Raw genomic sequence first — 19,506 nt, forward strand, 5'->3', positions numbered from 1 at the left:
GCCAGGAACCGTGGACCAAAAATATGTAGATGAACCTAATGTCGCACAGGAGGAAACAGCATTAACTCCTTCCAGCTTGTTGATTTTTGTTTTTGTTGGTTCTGGGGATTAAACCAGGACCTTGCACATGCTAGGCAAGTGCTCTACCCCTGAGCTGTGCCCACTTTATTGACTTTTTTTTTTTTTTTTTTTTTTTTGGTCAATTGCCTGTTCATCTTCTTTGCCCATTTTTTTTTTTTTTTCTGTTGGGATGATTTTTTTTATTAGGTTTCCCAAGAAATATAATATAATAACAGTGTTGACTTTTTACCTTATTTATGACAAATATATCAACTGCAAATATTAGAGTGCCTAGGGGCTCAGTCCCTGGATCAGTTCCTTTAGGGATCTCACAGTTTAATGGGTTGAAATATCATTTATAGGTTAGGAATGGTGGTCCATGCCTATAATCCCAGCAATTTGGGAGTCTGAGGCAGGAGCATCATAACTCTGAGGACAGCCTTAACAACTTAATGAGACCCTGTTTCAAAATAAAAACAAACGGCTGGGGAAGTAGCTCAGTAGTGGTGCTACTGGATTAAATTCTCAGTACCACAACAAACAAACCAGAAATAATCATATATAGGCTTATTACTCCACCAGAATAAACTCCACTTAAACCTTGTGGGAGCAGCAGTTTTGTTTTTTGTTTTTGGTCCTTTTTGCCCACTTTTATATCACTACCACTTAGAACAATGCCTGGTACATAATAGGCATTCGGTAAATATTTATTGAATGAATTAAGGTTATAGTATTTATTAGCGCCATTTTATAGATGAAGAAACAGGTTTGGAGATAATAAATAAATTGCTAACATTTATACCTAGGAAATGACAAAACTGGGATTCAAATCCATGTTCTTACTCCCTACAGTTAACTGCCTTCGTCATCTCTGATGTATATGTTGATGTTTTTCTGTATGTGTTGTTGCAACTTTCTTTTTAGTAACTTGTACCACAATACACAGTTGTGCGTTACTGGGAATGAGAATAGCATATATGAGATGTTATCATTTGCGGGAAGGCTGAGTACAAGGTAAGCACTAGAGAAGGTCCATGTTAAAGGGGAGCGGATTGGAACCAGATTATGGGAGACCTTAAATATCCTCAAGAATTTAGGCTCTATCCCCGTATTAAGTACGTAGAGACCCATTACAGATTTCTGAGCTGAACGGGGAGATGAATGGTTTATAGTTTCCAACTGCCAGTTTATAGTCTAGAGTAAATAAATTTTGTCTTCTCTCTGAGCCTTTGCTCCCAGCATCCTTGGAGATCACTCATTTAAATGGAAATGGAGTCAGATTTGTCGACCTCCAAGCTCATGGCCTTGTCTTGACTCCTCACTGCTTTGCAATCAGTGCAGTTCCCACCTCCTCTGCTAGAATTGTCTGTCAAGCAGAAGGGTCCCTAAACCAGTGCTTTTTCCCTTGAAAGGGACTGTAGATACAATGAGAAATTCTTATTCTCTCTCTAGTCTCCAGGACACCCTCCCTCCCTTAGTATGTTCTCTCTGAAGAGATATAATTTTTTCCTCATATTTTTTATGTAATTTTTTCCTCACTATTTCTGTATAAGATACACATGTATGTATATACACACAGAGAAAGAAACTGAAATAGTACATATCAAAATATTAATAATACTTACCACTTAATATTAGGGCCATGAAATAATGGGCATTTTTCTTTATATCTTTATGTTTCCAAATTTTCTGAAATAAATGCATTTTACCTCTATAATCAGTAAATAAAAGGGATGATTTTGGGGCTGGGTTTGTGGCTCAGTGGTAGAGCGCTTGCCTAGCATGCATAAGACACCGGGTTCATTCCCAGGAACCACATAAAAATAAACAAATAATATAAAGGTATTGTGTCCATCTACAACTACACAAATATTTTTGTAAAAAGGGATGATTTTCTCTTAAGAGTGCTACAATATCATTTTTCCCTCACATTAGGCTTAAAACTTTCTGGATTACCCAGACACATTTTCCCATCTTTTCCTTCCAGCTACAGATTATTAATCTTACCAACTAGTTGGTAAGTATGTTTAAATTTATCATTACAAAAGCAGTATTTATTCAGTATAAGGAAAACATTTAAATCCATATACCTAAAACAAAAATCCCCATCACCTCAAATAAATCAATGTTAATTTTTAGTGTATATCTTTCAAGAACAACTTTTTAAAAAATATGTATTTTTTTAGTTGTAGATGGACACAATATCTTTACTTAATTTTTATGTGGTGCTGAGGATCAAACCCAGGGCCTCATGCATGCCAGGTGAGCCCCAGCCCCAAGAACAACTTTTTAATTTATTTGTCTGTATGTATTTTTGACAAAACAAATTATTTTCTACATATTGTCTTTTTTTCGTCAACTAATCTTTGGTGAATTTCAAGTTGCTACTCACTTTAATGAAATAGATTTTACTTTTAGAACAGTTTTAGATTTACAGAAAAACTAAGCATATAGTATCTAGAGTTCCCCATATGTTCCTGGCACATACTTTCATACTTTCCTTATTACCAGCATTGTACATTAGTATAGTGCATTTGTTACAATTAATGAAACAATATTGATATGTTATTATGCAGGTCAGTGTGTGTGTACACACACACACACACACACACTCTTTTCATGTATCAGGATATTGGTTGATATGTCTCCTTAGGCTCCTCTGGGCTGTGACAGTTTCTCAGACTTTCCTGTTTTTGATGACCTTGACAGTTTTAAGGAGTAATAGTCTGGTGTATTATAAGATGACCCTCTGTTGGAAGTTGATGTTTTTCTCATATCAGACTAAAGTCATGAGTTGTTCTGTTGTCGTTATTATTTTCTTCCAGTACTGGGGATTAAACTCAGAGGTGCTTTACCACTGAGCTACATCCCCAACCTTTTTAAATTTTCTACTTTGATGCAGGGTCTCACTAAGTTGCTGAGGCTGGCTTCAAACTTGCAATCCTCCTGCCTTAGCCTCCTGAGTCATTGGGATTACAGGTGCATCACTGCACCTAGGGAGGTGGTGGGGTTTTGAGGGGTAATCACAGAGATAAGAGTACCATTTTATCATATCATATTAGGGACACATGTGTCGACATGATTACAGTTGATGATGTTGACTTTGGTCACCTGGCTGAAGTAATACTTGTTCATCTCTCTATTGTAAAGTCATTTCCTACCCTCTAGCTTTCCAAATGGTTTTGAACAAAAATTTCTATATATAGTCCACAATTAAGGAATGAGGAGTTATGCTCCTCTCCCTTTTAGAGTGGAGTATCTACATAATTTATTTTTGGAATTTTGCACGAAAGATTTGTCTTTTCTCCCCCATGTATTAATATATTCAGTCATTTATGCTCTTATAGATTCATGGATAATTATTTTATACTTTGAGGTTATAATCCAATATGAATTTATGTCATTTCTCAAATTATTCCAGTTTTGGCCATTAGGAGCTCCTTTAGTTGGATATCATGCCCCTTTGACAGCCCCATCAATGTGTGTGTATGATTGTGGAGTACTTCCTTACTTTCTGGCATCTTGAAATATTCCTGGTTCATTTTATTTCTTTCCTGCCCAGTCCTAAATTCAACCATTTCTCCTAGGAGCCCTGTTTTTTGTTTTTGTTTTTTTTTTAATGGGAAAATGGTATTAGAAACCAAGATCGGAGTGTTGAGTGTGCTTATTGGTGCTTATTGAGTGTGCTTATAGCCTAGCTACCTATGACTGGCTCCTCAGGATTGATAGCAAGAGGCAGAGTCCAGTTCAGTGCAAAGAGAAACTTTCTATTCATTAGAGTTGATTCACACTGGTAGGAGCTACCTGGGGGAAGAACGCATATCTTCTCTTTAGGAAAATACCACCAGAAACTGAATAGTAATTTACAGAGTGGAGTTGTACATTAGGAGGGGTTTGGATTAGATGACTTCTAAGGGTCTTTCCAGTTGCAAGTTTCTGTGTGCTTACAAGTGCTATTCAAAAGATCAGTTTGAGCTGGATGCAGAGGCACATGCCTGCAATCCCAGTTACTTGGGATGCTGAGGCAGAAGGATAGCAAGCAAGGCCATCCTGGACAACTTCCCAAAACTGTCTCAAAATAAAAAATAAAAAGTACTGTGGGTGTAGCTCAGTGGTAGAGTGTGTCTGGGTTCAATTCAGTGCTACAATAAATAAATAAATATATGAATAAATAAGATCACTTTGATTATGTCTTTCTTCCTGTGGTTGACAACGAGATTCCTCTGGTGATTCGATTCATTCTTGTGTCCCCACAGTGCTTGGCACACTACCTTTTACATGTTAAATACTTAATGAACGTTTTGCTGAAATGCATTCCAGTGGATTAAATTCAGACTTGGTTAGGTTTGAAGATTAGGGAGAGAAAGAATTAAAAAATTATATGTAGAAATATAGGTAATGATATACCCCAAATTGTCTTAGGGATTTATGGAAGTTTCATCCAAACATCTAGTCACTTTCTCCTTTGTGTAGCAGTTAGACTAACTAAAGTTATCTGTTCTGTTAATACTGTGTCTCATCCATGTTTAGATTTCCAGAAATACCCTGCCTGACATTGTGTCTTCATGGTCAAAACTTGTTCAGTGACACTGACTTTTCAGGTATCAGGGAAAGAAGATTGCCTTGCCCAATCCTTCGCTTCCTGACTCTTCTGTGGTGCTTCTGTTTCTCTTTGTTTTTGTTTTCATCAGGTTTTTCTCACTGGATCTCTGACAATCCAGGCCCCCCCTCCACCATGGCCAGCCGGGGTGGGGGCCGGGGTCGTGGCCGGGGCCAGTTGACCTTCAACATGGAGGCCGTGGGCATTGGGAAGGGGGATGCTTTGCCCCCACCCACCCTACAGCCTTCTCCACTCTTCCCTGTGAGTGTTCCCCTCCGTTCCCATGACTCCCATGTGCCCTGGCTGACTCTACCTGACCCTAGATTCCTCCTGGGCCACCATAAAACTGACCTCCTCCCTGCCCTCCCCACCCTCCACCCTGTCTCTATACTTTGAACTCACAGGGATGTTTTTTAGGCCAAAAAAGTGTTTCTCCTTACTTCCCATACTCACAGCTTCCCAGCTTTCAAAATGCTGGGGTGTGCGCCCTTTTTTTTTTTTTTTTTTTTGGCCTCTGCTTACTCAGTGGGAGCATTGGATTAAATTGAGGCAAGAAGCTCTCATAAGTATGTCCTCCAGAATTTTCTCTCTGAACTGATCATGGCTCCTGCCTGCTTAGCCCTTGGAGTTCCGCCCAGTACCTCTGCCTTCAGGAGAGGAAGGGGAATATGTCCTGGCACTGAAGCAGGAGCTACGAGGGGCCATGAGGCAGCTTCCCTACTTCATCCGGCCAGCTGTTCCCAAGAGAGGTCAGTTGACGTGCTAGCATCACGTTTGGAGAGCTTCCCATGGGCGGTGCCTGTGCTCAGCACCACCACCGGGAGCTAGGGGAAGTACACTAACTAGGGAGATGATGGTGATCACTTCTGTGTCCAAAATGCATTTCAGTGTGATTTGTTTTGAGTCTTACAATAGTCCTGGGACAGTGGGAGGTTAAGTATCAAGATCTCATTTCATACGTATAAATGAGGTGTGTATTAAATTTTCAGCAAAATTTAATAAGCCCCAAACAATCAGAAGGATGCAGGGTCTTTGAGCATCCTTCCTAGGTAAAATAGTAACCCTCTGGCTTGTGGGTCACAGGGAGGTAGGTAAGGGGGAACTAAAAGAGGAAACGTGGAAGGCTTGGGGCAGTGACCCCTTACCAACTGGTATGCAAGTACAGTGTTTCAGTGTATTGACAGCTGGTGCTTTTCTGCTGGAATCCTGAAAACTGGGGCTCAGAGAGGTGAAAAACTTTGTAAATTAACCCTGTTAGCAAGGAGAAAAAGACTGAAACACAGGTTTCTTGCTTGGTATACTTTCCAGTTCACTACTTTATCTCTTAATATGGTAATGCCTTTGAGCTAAGGGAAAAAGAAATATCGTCATAATTTCAGGTGGCAGAAGGGCAGGTTAGAAGGGTAATGAGGTCCTCACTGAAGCTGACTCCCTGGGCTGTGTGTTGGTATGAGAAGGTTGACCATTTCTTAATGTTGAAAGGGTGAACCCTCAGGAACAATCCTGTTTAAGGGCTCTTAAGGGATAAACCCTGATCCCTTATGTGGAAGCTAGAGAGAAAAAAGGAAAAGAAAGGTGGTGATAGGATCTCATAAAAATCAGAGGGAGGGGCTGGGGCTGGGGCTGGNGCATAAGCTAGAGTGTTTCCATTGACCTTTCTCCGACTTACCATAGGTACTACTGGGCGGGCAGTCCAAAGCCAAGTACACAGAGCTGCCATTCCCTTGGAGGAACACTTGCCTAGCATGTATGAGGCCCTGGGTTCCATCCTTAGCACCACATACATACATACATACATAAAGGTATTGTGTTTATCTATAACTAAAAAAATATTGAAAGAAAAGAAAATCAAAGGGAGATCAGTAGAGTTGAGGAAAGAGGGTGGGGCAAGGAGAAATATTAGGGAGTGGTATCAGTTAAATTACATTATTGTAGCATGTATACGTTCAAATGTGTAATGATGAATCCCACCATTATGTGCGATAATGCACCATTAAAAAATATGGAGGAGACAGACATGGAGGCACATGCCTATAATCTCAGTGACTTGGATTCTGAGGCAGGAGAATCTCAAGTTCAAGGCCAAACTCATCAACTTAGCAAGACCCTCACCAACTTAGTGAGACCCTGTTTCAGAATAAAAACTGAAAAGGGGCTGAGGATGTAGCTCAGTGGTAAAGCACTCCTGGGTTCAATCTCCAGTTCAGAAGTAAAAGAGAGAAATAAAACTCTGACCCTTGACCTTTGACTCTTCAGATGTGGAACGTTATTCAGACAAATATCAGATGTCAGGACCAATTGACAGTGCCATTGATTGGAACCCTGGTAGGTGGTGAGCTCTTTCATTGACTGCCCTTCTTTTAAATGCTTGATATGCCTCAAACCACCACCCCACCCTCACCCAAATGTCCCTGTATTCCCTTCCCCATGTAGCGTCTACAAACTAGAACTTTACATATGCTTCAAAACACTCTAAGATTTTTGTCCCCAAAAAATCTCATAAGTAACCCTCACTCCTCAGGAGGCATCTAACCCTCAATTTTGTCCTGAGAAACTTTAACCCAACCCCATCCTTCCTTCCTGTCCTTAAAAACCCTCTTCTCCTTTAATAGCAGTCATTCATTATTCATTGATGACTCCAGGCAGGGTCCTGTTGACACTCACATTTTCATCATTCCCAGATTGGCGGCGTCTACCCCGAGAGCTAAAGATTCGAGTGCGGAAACTACAGAAGGAGAGTAAGTGTATCTGTGAAAGGAGGGAGAAGTTTCTTCTGTCCGCTAAAAGGTCTTTTCTCCTAATTCCTATCTGGTCCTAGAGTTTTTGTTAGGTGTCATGATGGCCACATGAGGGCAGCAGAGTGACATGTTCACTGCAGGAGAGTAGAGTGGACGGCAGCCACTATGTGCTTTCTGACCCTTCACCTCTCAATCCCCCCACCAGGGACCACCATTCTGCTCCCCAAGAGGCCCCCTAAGACCACAGAAGATAAAGAAGAAACAATACAGAAATTAGAGGTGAGGAAAAATGTCAGTAGAGAGCTCCTGGGCCCTAGATTTACTCTCTGTCTCTTGGCACATGTTTGCCTTGATTTTTCCCATCTGTGAACTGAATCTGAGTCTCTTCATCTTCATATGAGACCTTGGAAAAAAAGGAGGAAGAAGTGACTTCAGAGGAAGATGAGGAGAAAGAAGAAGAAGAAGAAAAGGAAGAGGAAGAAGAAGAGGAGTACGATGAAGAAGAGCATGAAGAGGTGACAGGGACCTTCCACTTCAGTCCCCCCTCCCTTCCTTTCTGGATTCTCAACTCTTCACACTGCAGATGTTCTTCTCAGAGGGTTACAGGGCCAAAGGAGAAAATGCCACTGAAGGACGGGGTTTCCCTTCACTTAGTGTGTCCCCAGGCTGTGCTCAAAAATGAACTGCGGCACACACGCCTGCGATCCCAGCAGCTCAGGAGGCTGAGGCAGGAGGATCACAAGTTCAAGGCCAGACTTAGCACTTAGCAAGACCTGGTCTCAAAATGAAAATAAAAAGGCCTGGGAGGTAGCTCAATGGTAGAACACCCCTGGGTTCAGTCCCCAGTAGGGCAGAACAGCTACGGCTAGAAGGGATGCTCCAGACCTGGGTGGGGTGATTGGGAGTAAAGGGTCCTGGTACAGAGGGAGGAAGGAGAATGCTGAAGCATGCCTGACTTTCACTTCTCTTTTTCCATTTCAGGAAACTGACTATATCATGTCATATTTTGACAATGGAGAGGACTTTGGGGGTGATAGTGATGACAATATGGATGAGGCTATATACTGAAGAAAAGCTTGAAACAACACCCTGGCCCTCATATTTTTCTTGATTTGGAATAATTGTCCCTATTATTTAGTTTTGTGGACAAAAGAAATCATTTGGTCAGAGTCCACATTACCTATTCAGTCCCTGGAGAAGGAATGATGACCCATAGCATTCTTTTTTACCCCTCTTCTTCTGAAACTTTGTATCACTCTGATTCTTGGGGAAAGGGGCAAGTATCAATGAAGGGAAAGAAGAATGGAAAGAATAACCAGGTTAGAGCTGAGATAGCTGTATGCATACCACTACCTGATTTTTAGGTTTTGTTTTGTTTTTGTGTGTGTACATAATTGGGGGTGGGAACAGGAGGAATAAGACCAATTTTATATTTTTAAATAAAATGTTTTTTATCTGTCTCCAAAAGGATGTCTGGTGAAAGGCTGAAGGGGATGCTGGGCTGAACCTGTCTCTACCTGACAAGAGTCCAGTGGGTACACTGGGTGCTGTAGCCTTCTTGACCCTTGTTTCTTCCCTCCCACCTGCAGATGGGACACATATTCACTATCTAGCCCTGCCAGGGAATATTCAGAAACTCACCTGCAGGGGCTGGTGGTATAAGTGTGAGACCCTGGGTCAATCCCCAGCACCACATAAAGATAAATAAACAAATAATAAACATATTGTGTCCATCTACAACTAAAATAACTTAAAAGAAAGAAACTCATCTACAGGACTGGGGGCGAGTTGCAGAGACTAGCCCATACTCTGAACAGACTGGCCAGCTTCTGAGTTTCTGGTCTTTAGGTCAGAGCTACGTGATCACCTCTGTTCACATGTGTTCACAAGGACACAGGCCCTCGCTTTCCCACACTTGACCTTGATCATGCCCTTATTTACAAAGAATGATTACAGCTATTTTTGTAGGGAGAGTCAAGAAAGCCAAACGTGGGGGGAGAGGCGGGGCTGACTGTTGTTCCACATGCTCAGTCCTCTTCTAGTCCCTGGAGACCCCACTTTGAATAGAATGTGTATGCAGAGGGAGCTCCCTAAATATCCTAATCTCCGCTTGGAGAAGCCACAGTTTCTCTTTTGGTCTTTCAATTTGTAGAATTCAGCTAGCCTTCTCATTCCCTTCTTTGAGGAGGGGGTGTAGGCGGTATTGCTTTACAGGAAGTAAGGAGGGTGGAGAGGAAGGGAGTGACTTAGGGACAGTCAGCTCTGAGAGATGCTTTCTCGCCCACACAGCTCTCCCCTGGGTGAGGTCACTTCCCTAGACTCTGATTGGCTTCTGAGAAGCCTTAGAAGAGCTGATTGGTTCCAGCTACTTGCCACGCAGCTGTCACGAGTAAACTGCATGTCCAGAATAGGAACTGAATAAGGAAAGGAGCGTACATATCTGGGTTGCTATAATAGCGGCCCTACTGAGCATTTGAAAGTCGTAAGGTGTTTGTAGGAGAACCTTCAGGAAGTTCCCCAACTGCATTTAAGCAGGCCATTCCCTGTAGCACCAAGTGGTAGAGATTGGTAATCGGAGGTCTGATGTTTCTGACCCCTTTGTAAACCATGAAGAGGAGCTTTGACTTCATTGAGGGAAGCCCCTTAAAACTCTAGTTTCAGGAGCTGGGGTTGTGGCTCAAAGGTAGAGCCCTCACCCAGCATACGTGAAGCACTCGGTTTGATCCTTAGCACCACATAAAATAAAGATATTGTGTCCACCTATAACTAAAAAATATTAGAAAGCAAAGTGTAGTTTCAACGTGGTAGTGTTAAGATAGAAGCAGCCAAGAAAATAGAAAAGGGAACAGGAATAGAAACAGAACATTCCAGAGTTATTGAGCAATTTGTGATGATTGGTGTGTTTTCTTTCCTAGTTCTCTGAGGTATTGTATGAGTGGAGCAGAGGCAGGGGATCTGTCACTGGGGTTTTTCATGACTACATTTCAGCCTATGATTTTGATTAGGGAGAGCTCAGCAGAAAACAAAAGTAAAAGACCCTGAATTTTTTGCCTTTTACCATATTCTGTATATGTACATACACACTGCACACACCCCGCAGTCCTAACCTGCTCCACTATATCTGTAGCTATGGTGGGTTAGAGCCATTCACTAAATCCTGTGTAACCTAGTCTGGGAACAAAGAGTCTGGACAATAAACAGTGGAGGAGAGCTTGAACCCTATCCCACCTGAACCTCTACACATGCACACATCCTTTTTCACCAAGCTGGGGAAAGCAGGACAAAGGTTGGAATGACCACTTGGGATCAGTTGTACTGCCTCAAAGACAAAGTGTCGGAAAGATTCTTGAACTCTACTCTGTCTGGCCTCCTGCCCTTCCTGGCAGGTGACCTTGTTGGGCAAAGCCAGAGACAGGAGACCCGGCAGATTCCCCAGATTCCAGGCATAAGCTAGAGTGTTTCCATTGACCTTTCTCCGACTTACCATAGGTACTACTGGGCGGGCAGTCCAAAGCCAAGTACACAGAGCTGCCATTCCCTTGGAGGAACACTTGCAGAGGACTCACACAGTGCTTGTCAGCCCTGTACTGTGGTCAGCTAGGGCCTGTTTGTGTGGAGGAGATGGTTTCCATGCCCACAACCTGGACCACACTGGCCCAGGCAGAGTAGGTTCTATGACAAGAATCTTATTTTTCCCTACCCATGCTCCATCCCTTACCTTCCTGGTCCTCTCCCACTTTGGCAGGCAACTTGAGAACCAGGTCTGCAATAAGTATAGGTACTCAAAGTAGTTTGCAGGAGGCCTGAATGGGAGACCTCGATATAAATTGCAACTTAGGGGCTGGGGGTGTGGCTCAAGCGGTAGCGAGCTCACCTCGCATGCGTGCGGCCCAGGTTCGATCCTCAGCACCACATACAAACAAAGATGTAGTGTCCGCCAAAAACTGAAAAATAAATATTAAAATTCTCTCTCTCTCTCTCTCTCAAAAAAAAAAATTGCAACTTAGGATGGGAGTGGAGACCAAAAAAAATAAAAAAACTAGAGAGTCAACCTGGGTATGGTGGCTATGCCTTAATTACAGCGATTTGGGATGCTGAAGCAGGAGGATCTCAAGCTCAAGTCCTGCCTGGGCAACTTAGTGAGATCCTGTCCCAAAATAAAAAAAATAAAAGGGGAAAGGGATTAACTTCAGTGGTAGAATACCCCTGGGCTCAGTCTCTCAGTCTCCAGTACAAAAAAAAAAAAAAAAAATTGGAGAGTCAAATGGATAAGGTGATTGAGTGCCCATGATTTAGAAAGAAAAAGACAGTTGTTTTCTTTAATTGATTTTTATTGTTGTTTGAACTTTGAAAGAAAGAAAGGGAGGCATGTAGGCACAGGCTGACTAAGAGGTAAGTTCAAGGGAAGAAATGCCATCTCAATTGGGCAAAGCACTATTTTATTGTCCTAGTTTCACTACTTCATAGTTTTGTGCCCTGAAAAAAATCATGTGAAAGTTCCATGCCTCAATTTCCTCACTCTGATACGTGAATTTGGACTACGTGTCCTCTGGGAACCCTTCCAGCTCTCACACAGTAGTACTGATATTGATCCACCTGCAAGAGTCCATATGGCTCTGAGAACAAAGGCAGGATGTGTTTGGCTTTTGCTAAACACATTCTATCCTCTGGATTTTCCCACCTTATTTTTGGCCTGGGCTGGCTAAAGATACCTCAGGCATCTAGCCAGTCATTCCCAAGAGTAGCAGGGAGATCAGAAATTCCGTCAACTAACAACAACCAAAAAAAAAAAAAAATGGGGGGGGGGAATCCCTAGAGTTCAAGGTCACAACCTGCAAGTCCCAACTCAAATCAAGCTGACTATTAAGATTTCTAACCAAGGAAGGGGCTGGCAGGTAAGGTCTTCTCTATCCTTCTCAAATATCTCATCTGGCCTGTGGACAGAGAAGATAATTGAGCTAGACAGAAATAGCTCAGTTAGATAATCTGGCCAAACCAGTTGTAACCTTTTCTCTACTGACCTTCACACTACTAAGTCCATCTATTCCCCAAGGTTATTTGGGATCACAAATCAGGAAATAAGAAATTTCACCTTTTTAGCATCATCTTGGAAAGGGCGTTGCCTATCCAACGGACCTAAATTTGCCTCTTTTTTTTTTTAATATTTATTTATTTATTTTTCGGTGGACACAACATCTTTGTTTGTATGTGGTGCTGAGGATCGAACCTGGGCCGCACGCATGCCAGGCGAGCGCGCTACCACTTGAGCCACACCCCCAGCCCCTAAATTTGCCTCTTTGAAACCTAAAAGGAAGGGAGGCTCTACCACAACCCTAATAGGAGTCAGTGGGGAGATGCTGATTGATCCCTAACTGCAGGACCTTGAACTCCAAGAGCTAGGGAAGGGATCCAGAGTGGACCCTGACCAATGTTCCATGACCTTGGAGTCTAGGACTATTTTCCACTCTCAAACGTCCCTTCCTCTCGGGAGCCTCACTGTGGACTATGTTCCCCAAGTTTAGACCTCTGCTTCTTCCTCAGTTGTCCCCATCCCGTGTTTCCTTTTCTCTTGGTGTACAGTAGAGAAGGGAAATGTCCAAATTCTGTCTAGCACTTTACTACACTCAGAACAGCATTGGTAGTATTAGAATAGAGGGGGTCAGTTAGACCTATGTTTGTCTTTCTGAAAAGGGTGGGAGGAGGAAGAAGCCCACCAAAGTCAGGGACACAGGTTTGAGGTCTTTCTCTTCTTGGAAGGAATAGTTGAAGCCTCATTTGGACAGAGAAAGAAACCCTGGTTTTCATCCTCCTTTTGCTCAGCTATGGCCAGAGACATAGCCATGTTGGAGAGGAGATTCCCTCATCAAGTTAATGCTTCTCCCTTGTTTTTCTCGTGTAGGGTGGTAAGAGGAAGTGAAACAGAGATGGACCTTAAAGAAAGGGGAAATGCTGACCAGCCCTTTTCTGAACACTCCATTTCCTTTCCCGAGCCTCTCTCCTGACGCCTGGGCCTGGCTCCTGTCCTGGGTCTTGCTCTCCACCCCGAGCTACCACTCTAACACCTGTGCAGAGACATCAGGGATGTCTGCACACATCACAGAAGCTGATGGGGCCAGGCAAGCAGGGGTGGCTCAGGACCGGAAGGAGATCTGATCTCTCAGGCTCCTTCCTTCTTGTCTTACAAAAAAATAATTTCCCCATCTTGAATCTCTCCCCATGTCTGTCTCTCCATGTCTCTCTTTGCTTCATGCCTTTCTACTGTGCTGCTTAAATTGGTTTTTCCATGGGAGGATGTGGTAAGAACTATTTGGAGCCACAGAATATACCTGGCATATCTTCCTTAGTGTCAGTTTTACTTTGAAGGTTTGGTGAGAGACAAATCACTTTTTATACCGAAACCAACACAAGTATGCTATGTAATGTAAATCAAAATTTGCATTTTTAAAGACAAAATAAGCACATCAAAGACATTTCTCGCTTGTGACAGGTCTACTTTGGACTCCTATGAGAGCCCTGAGGAGAATGGTTCACTATCCCAAATCTTAGAAGTCCTCTGGAGGAAATTCTTAGAGCAGCAATGACAACCCTAGACAAACTTAAACAGCAGACAGAGGGCAGGTATGAAGAGATGAATTGGGTAGGGTGATGCCACAGAGGGAGGTGAGAACTGGCTAATCAGAATTTTCCTGGATCGATGCAATGAACGAATGTGACTCAGTATTACCAAACATGGAGGCTTTTAATGAGAAGTTTGACAGTAGGTTTGAGTGGAATCTGTTTTGGTTATATTGTTTCTTGACAGTGCAGGGGATTGAATGCTTTTGTGCATGCTAGGCAGACATTCCACCACTGAGCTCAATTGCCATCCCTGAAATCTGGTTTCTAAAGGTTCACAACCAATTTAAATTTTTAGAAAGAAACTGCATCGTGTCTAAATGTTTGCAAGCTGGTGCAGCCTGTAAAACTTCAGTTTGCCTCTGGCTCAGAGTTTCCTCCGGCTGTGTTTCAGTTCATCGACCTCAGCTAAAATCAAGACAGGAGGAGCGACATGAACCACAGGGCAATCTCTCTTCCCTGCTTCTACCTCCCCACTGGGTTCCCATTAACCTTGGAGCGTCTATGTCAGGAATAGCCTTCCCCACCCACAAAGCAGCGTGGATTATATCAGAGAAGCTGAGCTATAGGAAAAAATAAGGGAAGAAAAGTTTGGAGAGAAGGCCAAAGAAAGATGAAGCCCCGAATGAGGAACTCTGGTAACTTATCACTTCTTCCCTACCTCCTCCCTAACGTGCAGACCTCCCTGACAGTGAAACGGAACTCACAGCCTCGCCAATGAGCTGTCTCTGTCCTAGCCCTTCCAGCCCCTAGGTGACAAAGTTTGCCAAAACCAGAGATAGAAAAATGTGCCTGGTCAGACTCTGTCACCATTTTGAACCCCTCTGACCTCCACAAACATTTCTTCTACTTTCCAAAGTTATATGAAGCCCAGACCTATGTTTCCAAGGTCTTAGATTATGTTCCTGAGGGTTGGGACCGGTGGGGTGCATGAAGTTGCAGGAGAGTTTGGAGCCCTCCCGCAGGGCAGCCCGAGGAGGGAGGACTGTAGAGGAGCCTCCCGGGAGGACAGGAAACACTGGTCCCTACCCAACCCTGTCTCGCAAAGTTTCTGCAACTGAGAGGTGAGGCAAACCTGAAAGACCAGGAATAGAAACAGAACAAGGGACAAGTGATTAACCATGAGTCTGGGTGGATGAAGGAGGAAGTGGGAATTAGACAGGTGAGGTGGAAAAGAGGGGTCTTTAGTCACAGAACCATATAAGGAAATCACAATTTTCATGCCCCTAAACTCTCCTTCCCCTCCCAGCAACTGAAATCCTTTCTTTGACCATCTGTCCAGGAGGATAAAAATACCCAGGCTGAGCACCTCGCCAGATATTTCCAAGAATCTGTTTACTGACCATTTGATTGACTTGGAGAGATCTAGTCAGCAGCTCCATCACCCAAAAAGGACTGAGAATGAAACTTGCTCGACATCCCAGGTCTCAGGGCACGTGGAATTCACAACCCTGTCCCCATGACCTCCCATCTTCCTCCTTCTCCCACCACTCTGTTGCCTGGAGATGGCCAATCAATTGGTAGTCAGAAGAATCTCAGCCTTCCAGTCTGCTCATTCTTTTCTCTTTACATAACAGGTCCAGCAGAGGGCGGGAAAGGGTCAAGCCAAGGGAAAGGTCAGGATTGAATAGAAACAGTGTGAAATAGCTCATCGATGGTCTTGCTGCTGCCGACCTTTGTGCTAAGCAGTCTAGGCCACTTCAGGAAAAAAGATCAAAGACGTGTAATATGTTCAAATAAGGAATCTAAGAGTTACTGCAGCATTGCATTGTATGCCCAGTATTCTCTATTCCTCAGCTTATCACCTCAAACGGTGGGAAGCTTTTCCCCTCTGCTGTGCACTGAAGAGTTAAGAAGGTTCAAGCAGGGTGCGGTGGCACACTCCTGGAATCCCAGCTACTTGGTAGCCTGAGGCAGGGGATCACACTCTCAGGCCAGGCTGGGGCTACTTGGTGAGACCCTGTCTCAAAGCAAAAAACAAAACAAGACAAAAACGACAAAAAAAAACACGCTGGGGATATAATTCAGAGGTGGAGTGCTCTTTTAGGTTCAAATTTCTAGTACTGCAAAAAAAATTTTTTTCCAGTTAATTTCCAGAGGATGACAGGCCTATAAAGCATAATAGGAATATGAAAGAGAAAGTTTTAGTGCTCCCAGAGCTCTATTATGAGATGCTGGTGTGGGGGGTGGGATATACAGGGCCCAGTCAGCGCCAGGGTGGGTGGGAGTCCCCATGGTGCCCTGCCGCCCCCCTGCCACCTGAACTCCAGGCAAGTCAGCTCCTGTACCCTGTGTTGCTGCCCCCAGAGGGGAAGGAAATCCTCTTTTATTTTAGATAAAAAACACTTAATTGACGTCGTGCTGATACTGCTCATGTGTGAGGGGAAAGTGAGGAACGAGAGATGGTAAGTGAGAAATGAAAGATGGAGACCAGGCAGAGACACAAGAGAGAGTCTGTTCCTCAGAGCTGACAAATGAAGGCCATCTTTCTACAGGAGAGAGAGGCAGCGCAGGCTTGGGTTCTGGATTTTTATAGGGAGGCTCAGGAATCAGAGCTGGGCAGGCCCTAATATGGGTGGTAAGGGTTGGGTTGGTAGGAGGGAGTGGTGAGCCTTTCTCAGAAACGCCTTTGGGCTGGAAAGTGAAACTTTTTCCTTAAAATGGCAGCTGTCACTTAAGATGGCGTGGAGATGCTAAGCAAGGACCTTATAATGCATACTTTTTTAATCCTTTCAACAGTGTTCTGAGGTAAACATGGTTATTTAATCCCCCATTTTACAAATGAACTGTAGCATAGAGAGGTTAAACAAGGTGCTTAAGGTCACAAAGCTGGTCAAGTGGTAGAAGCAGAATTTGATTTTAGAAAGTTTGGCTCTAGGGTCCACATGCTTACCTACTATTTCTTCTGAATAGTTAGGAGGCCTAATCCCTGAACCTTTTCCAGGTTCTAGACTCACCTATTGGACCAGGATCTGCAAACCTGGATCTGTAGCCATCACTGAGAGGAAACTTTCAGTTTAGAAAATGGAAGTGGAGGCGGGGCGTCGGCGCTTGCCTGTCATCCCAGCAGCTTGGGAGGCTGAGGCAGGAGGATCGCGAGTTCAAAGCCAACCTCAGCCATGGCAAGGCACTAAGCAACTCAGTGAGACCCCGTCTCTAAATAAAATACAAAATAGGGCTGGGATGTGGCTCAGTGGTTGAGTGCCCCTGGGTTCAATCCCCAGTACCCCACCCCACCCCCCCCAAAAAAAAAAAGAAAAAGAAAATGGAGGTGGATGGAGAACAGAAAAATCTTTTGATCTCCCATTTTGTAACTATTGTGGTCATGGGTTTTTAGGACAGGGACTGGGGCCTTTGGAGGATCAGTAAAGCATTCCATGTCTACTTTATGCATTCTATCACCTCGATGTGGTCCAGGAAAAGAATTCTAGGAGGGGTCTATAGACTATTGAAAGAATTGTGAAAAGATCCTCTTCTTCACCCTACTCCACAAAATCAACTTCTATACGATGGTTTTTACTGACCATATCCTTAGTCACATCCTCTCTCCACACTTTGCCTCCTCAGTGCCCCAACCAAATTAGATTCTTGTATTTCCAGTTTGTTCAAAGTAGCCATGGGAGACAAAGACCCTGGTCAGGAAGTACGTGCTTCTTTCTTATGATTTTCATTTTCTTTAGCTTTTTCTTACTTTAGATGATTTTCTTTCTGACTTTTCTCAGATCTTCCTATACTAGACTGGACCTGATGAATACATAATATTCAGAACTAAATCTCCTCTAATGGCTGTATGTGTAGGTTACAGCTCTTTAAAAAATTTGAAGGCAGAGCTGGGCACAGTGGCCTGTCTCAACAACTTAGTAAGACCCTATCTCAAAAGAAGAGGGGACTGAGTTCAATCTCTGGTACCCCCCCACGGCCCCAAACAAAAAACGGGGGTGGGGATTTGTGTGCCGAGGGCATAGCTCAATGGTTGACCACCCCTGAGTTCACTCACTGCTGAAACAAATAAACAGCATGAGAGAGAACATGGGAAGAGCCCCTAACCACCCATTCCAATGCTGGGCTGACACCCAGGGAAGTGTACAAGTTACCCCCTGCAGAAAACGTCCTGGCTGAGGTAGAGATTGTACAGAGAAGGCCAAAGGAAGTAGAGAGGGGCCTTTGTGCTGTAAGGGAGGGAGGGTTTCCTCTAAGGGAGCAGTTCTAGCTACTTCCTTCCTCAGATTTTGCTGTGCTGCTGAATATAGAGTCACTAGTCACATGAAGCTATATTGAAAAAAATTAAAATTCAGATCATCGCCACAGTAGCCACATTTCAGAGTTCAATTGCCACGTGTGGCTAGTGGCTATACTGGACAACACAGATGCAGAACGTGTCCATCATATAGATAATTTTTTAAGACAGTGCTGAATTAGGGATTTTAGGGTATCAGGAGGAGATGCATATGTTCTGGCCCTTTCAGGACCCAGTCTCTAAGAGGCCTTGGGTGTAGATTGTCTATCTTCTCCCTGCCTGTAGCCAGACTGTGTGCACAAGCTGCTTGTCTGCACCAGTAGCCAGACTGTGTGCACAGGCTGCTTGTCTGCACCAGTAGCCAGACTGTGTGCACAGGCTGCTTGTCTGCACCAGTAGCCAGACTGTGTGCACAGGCTGCTTGTCTGCACCAGTAGCCAGACTGTGTGCACAGGCTGCTTGTCTGCACCAGTAGCCAGACTGTGTGCACAAGCCACTTGCCTAGAGCGCCTGGGCCTCTTTATCCCTTTGTCTTGCTCTCTGGTCGGCTCTAGTCCTTGCTCCACCCTCCTAGTCCCTGGAAAACAAGCTGCAGAAAAAACTTTTCCATCAACTTTGACCTAGTTTCCTGATCACAGATTCAAAAGGGGAGGAGCCACTAAATTTTTAAACAGGTGAAAAAGAGGGGGAGGAGTTCAGGTGAGAGTCACCCTGACAACAGGGAGAGCTCTAGATTGACACAATGGTAATGAAAAACAGATGGCTAGCCAGGAAAGGTGGCATTCATCTGCAAACCCAGATTCAGGAGGCTATGTCGGGAGGACTGAAAGTTCAAGCCAGCCTTAGAGAGACCGGACACACACACACACACAAAATAGGGCTGGGGTATAGCTCAGTGGTAAAGCATCCTTAGTTCAATCCTGTTTCAAAAGGAGGGAGCAAGCCAAGAGAAGAAAGCAAAAGAGCTATGGAGAATGAAAGATTAAAAAAAAAAAAGATTGAAGTGAAAAAAATATTTTTTCAATTTCATTTTCTATTCAATTCACATTATTTTTAATACCTTTTAAAAATATTTATTTTAGTTGGACCTAATACCTCTATTTCGTTTATTTATTTTTACGTGGTGCTGAGGATCAAATCCAGAGCCCTGCATGTAGAAGGTGAGTATTCTACCGCTGAGCCACAACCCCAACCCCAATAGCTTTATATATATGCTATATATATATATATATATATATATATATATATATATATAT

At 43.6% G+C, this 19,506-nt stretch overlaps 2 protein-coding genes across 3 annotated transcripts in view; one reads left to right on the top strand and one right to left on the bottom strand.

The window, feature by feature from the left end:
* Positions 1-9,118, top strand: part of Polr3gl (RNA polymerase III subunit GL) — a 13,053-nt gene extending 3,935 nt beyond the window's left edge. Inside the window, exons 2-8 of one of the 2 annotated variants that reach the window (XM_015507062.2) lie at positions 4,752-4,921; positions 5,280-5,409; positions 6,917-6,985; positions 7,342-7,398; positions 7,604-7,677; positions 7,800-7,913; positions 8,380-9,118. In XM_015507062.2, coding sequence (XP_015362548.1) covers positions 4,796-4,921; positions 5,280-5,409; positions 6,917-6,985; positions 7,342-7,398; positions 7,604-7,677; positions 7,800-7,913; positions 8,380-8,466 — 657 coding nt within the window. In that variant the 5' untranslated portion in view covers positions 4,752-4,795 and the 3' untranslated portion in view covers positions 8,467-9,118. The remainder of the gene's footprint in view (positions 1-4,751; positions 4,922-5,279; positions 5,410-6,916; positions 6,986-7,341; positions 7,399-7,603; positions 7,678-7,799; positions 7,914-8,379) is intronic. The other variant, XM_048813915.1, reaches the window with a different exon arrangement.
* Positions 1-19,506, bottom strand: part of Lix1l (limb and CNS expressed 1 like) — a 152,047-nt gene that overhangs the window by 27,448 nt on the left and 105,093 nt on the right. The window lies entirely within an intron of this gene.

Source organism: Marmota marmota, unplaced genomic scaffold, assembly GCF_001458135.2.
Source record: "Marmota marmota marmota unplaced genomic scaffold, marMar, whole genome shotgun sequence".
NCBI classification, from domain to species: domain Eukaryota; kingdom Metazoa; phylum Chordata; class Mammalia; order Rodentia; family Sciuridae; genus Marmota; species Marmota marmota.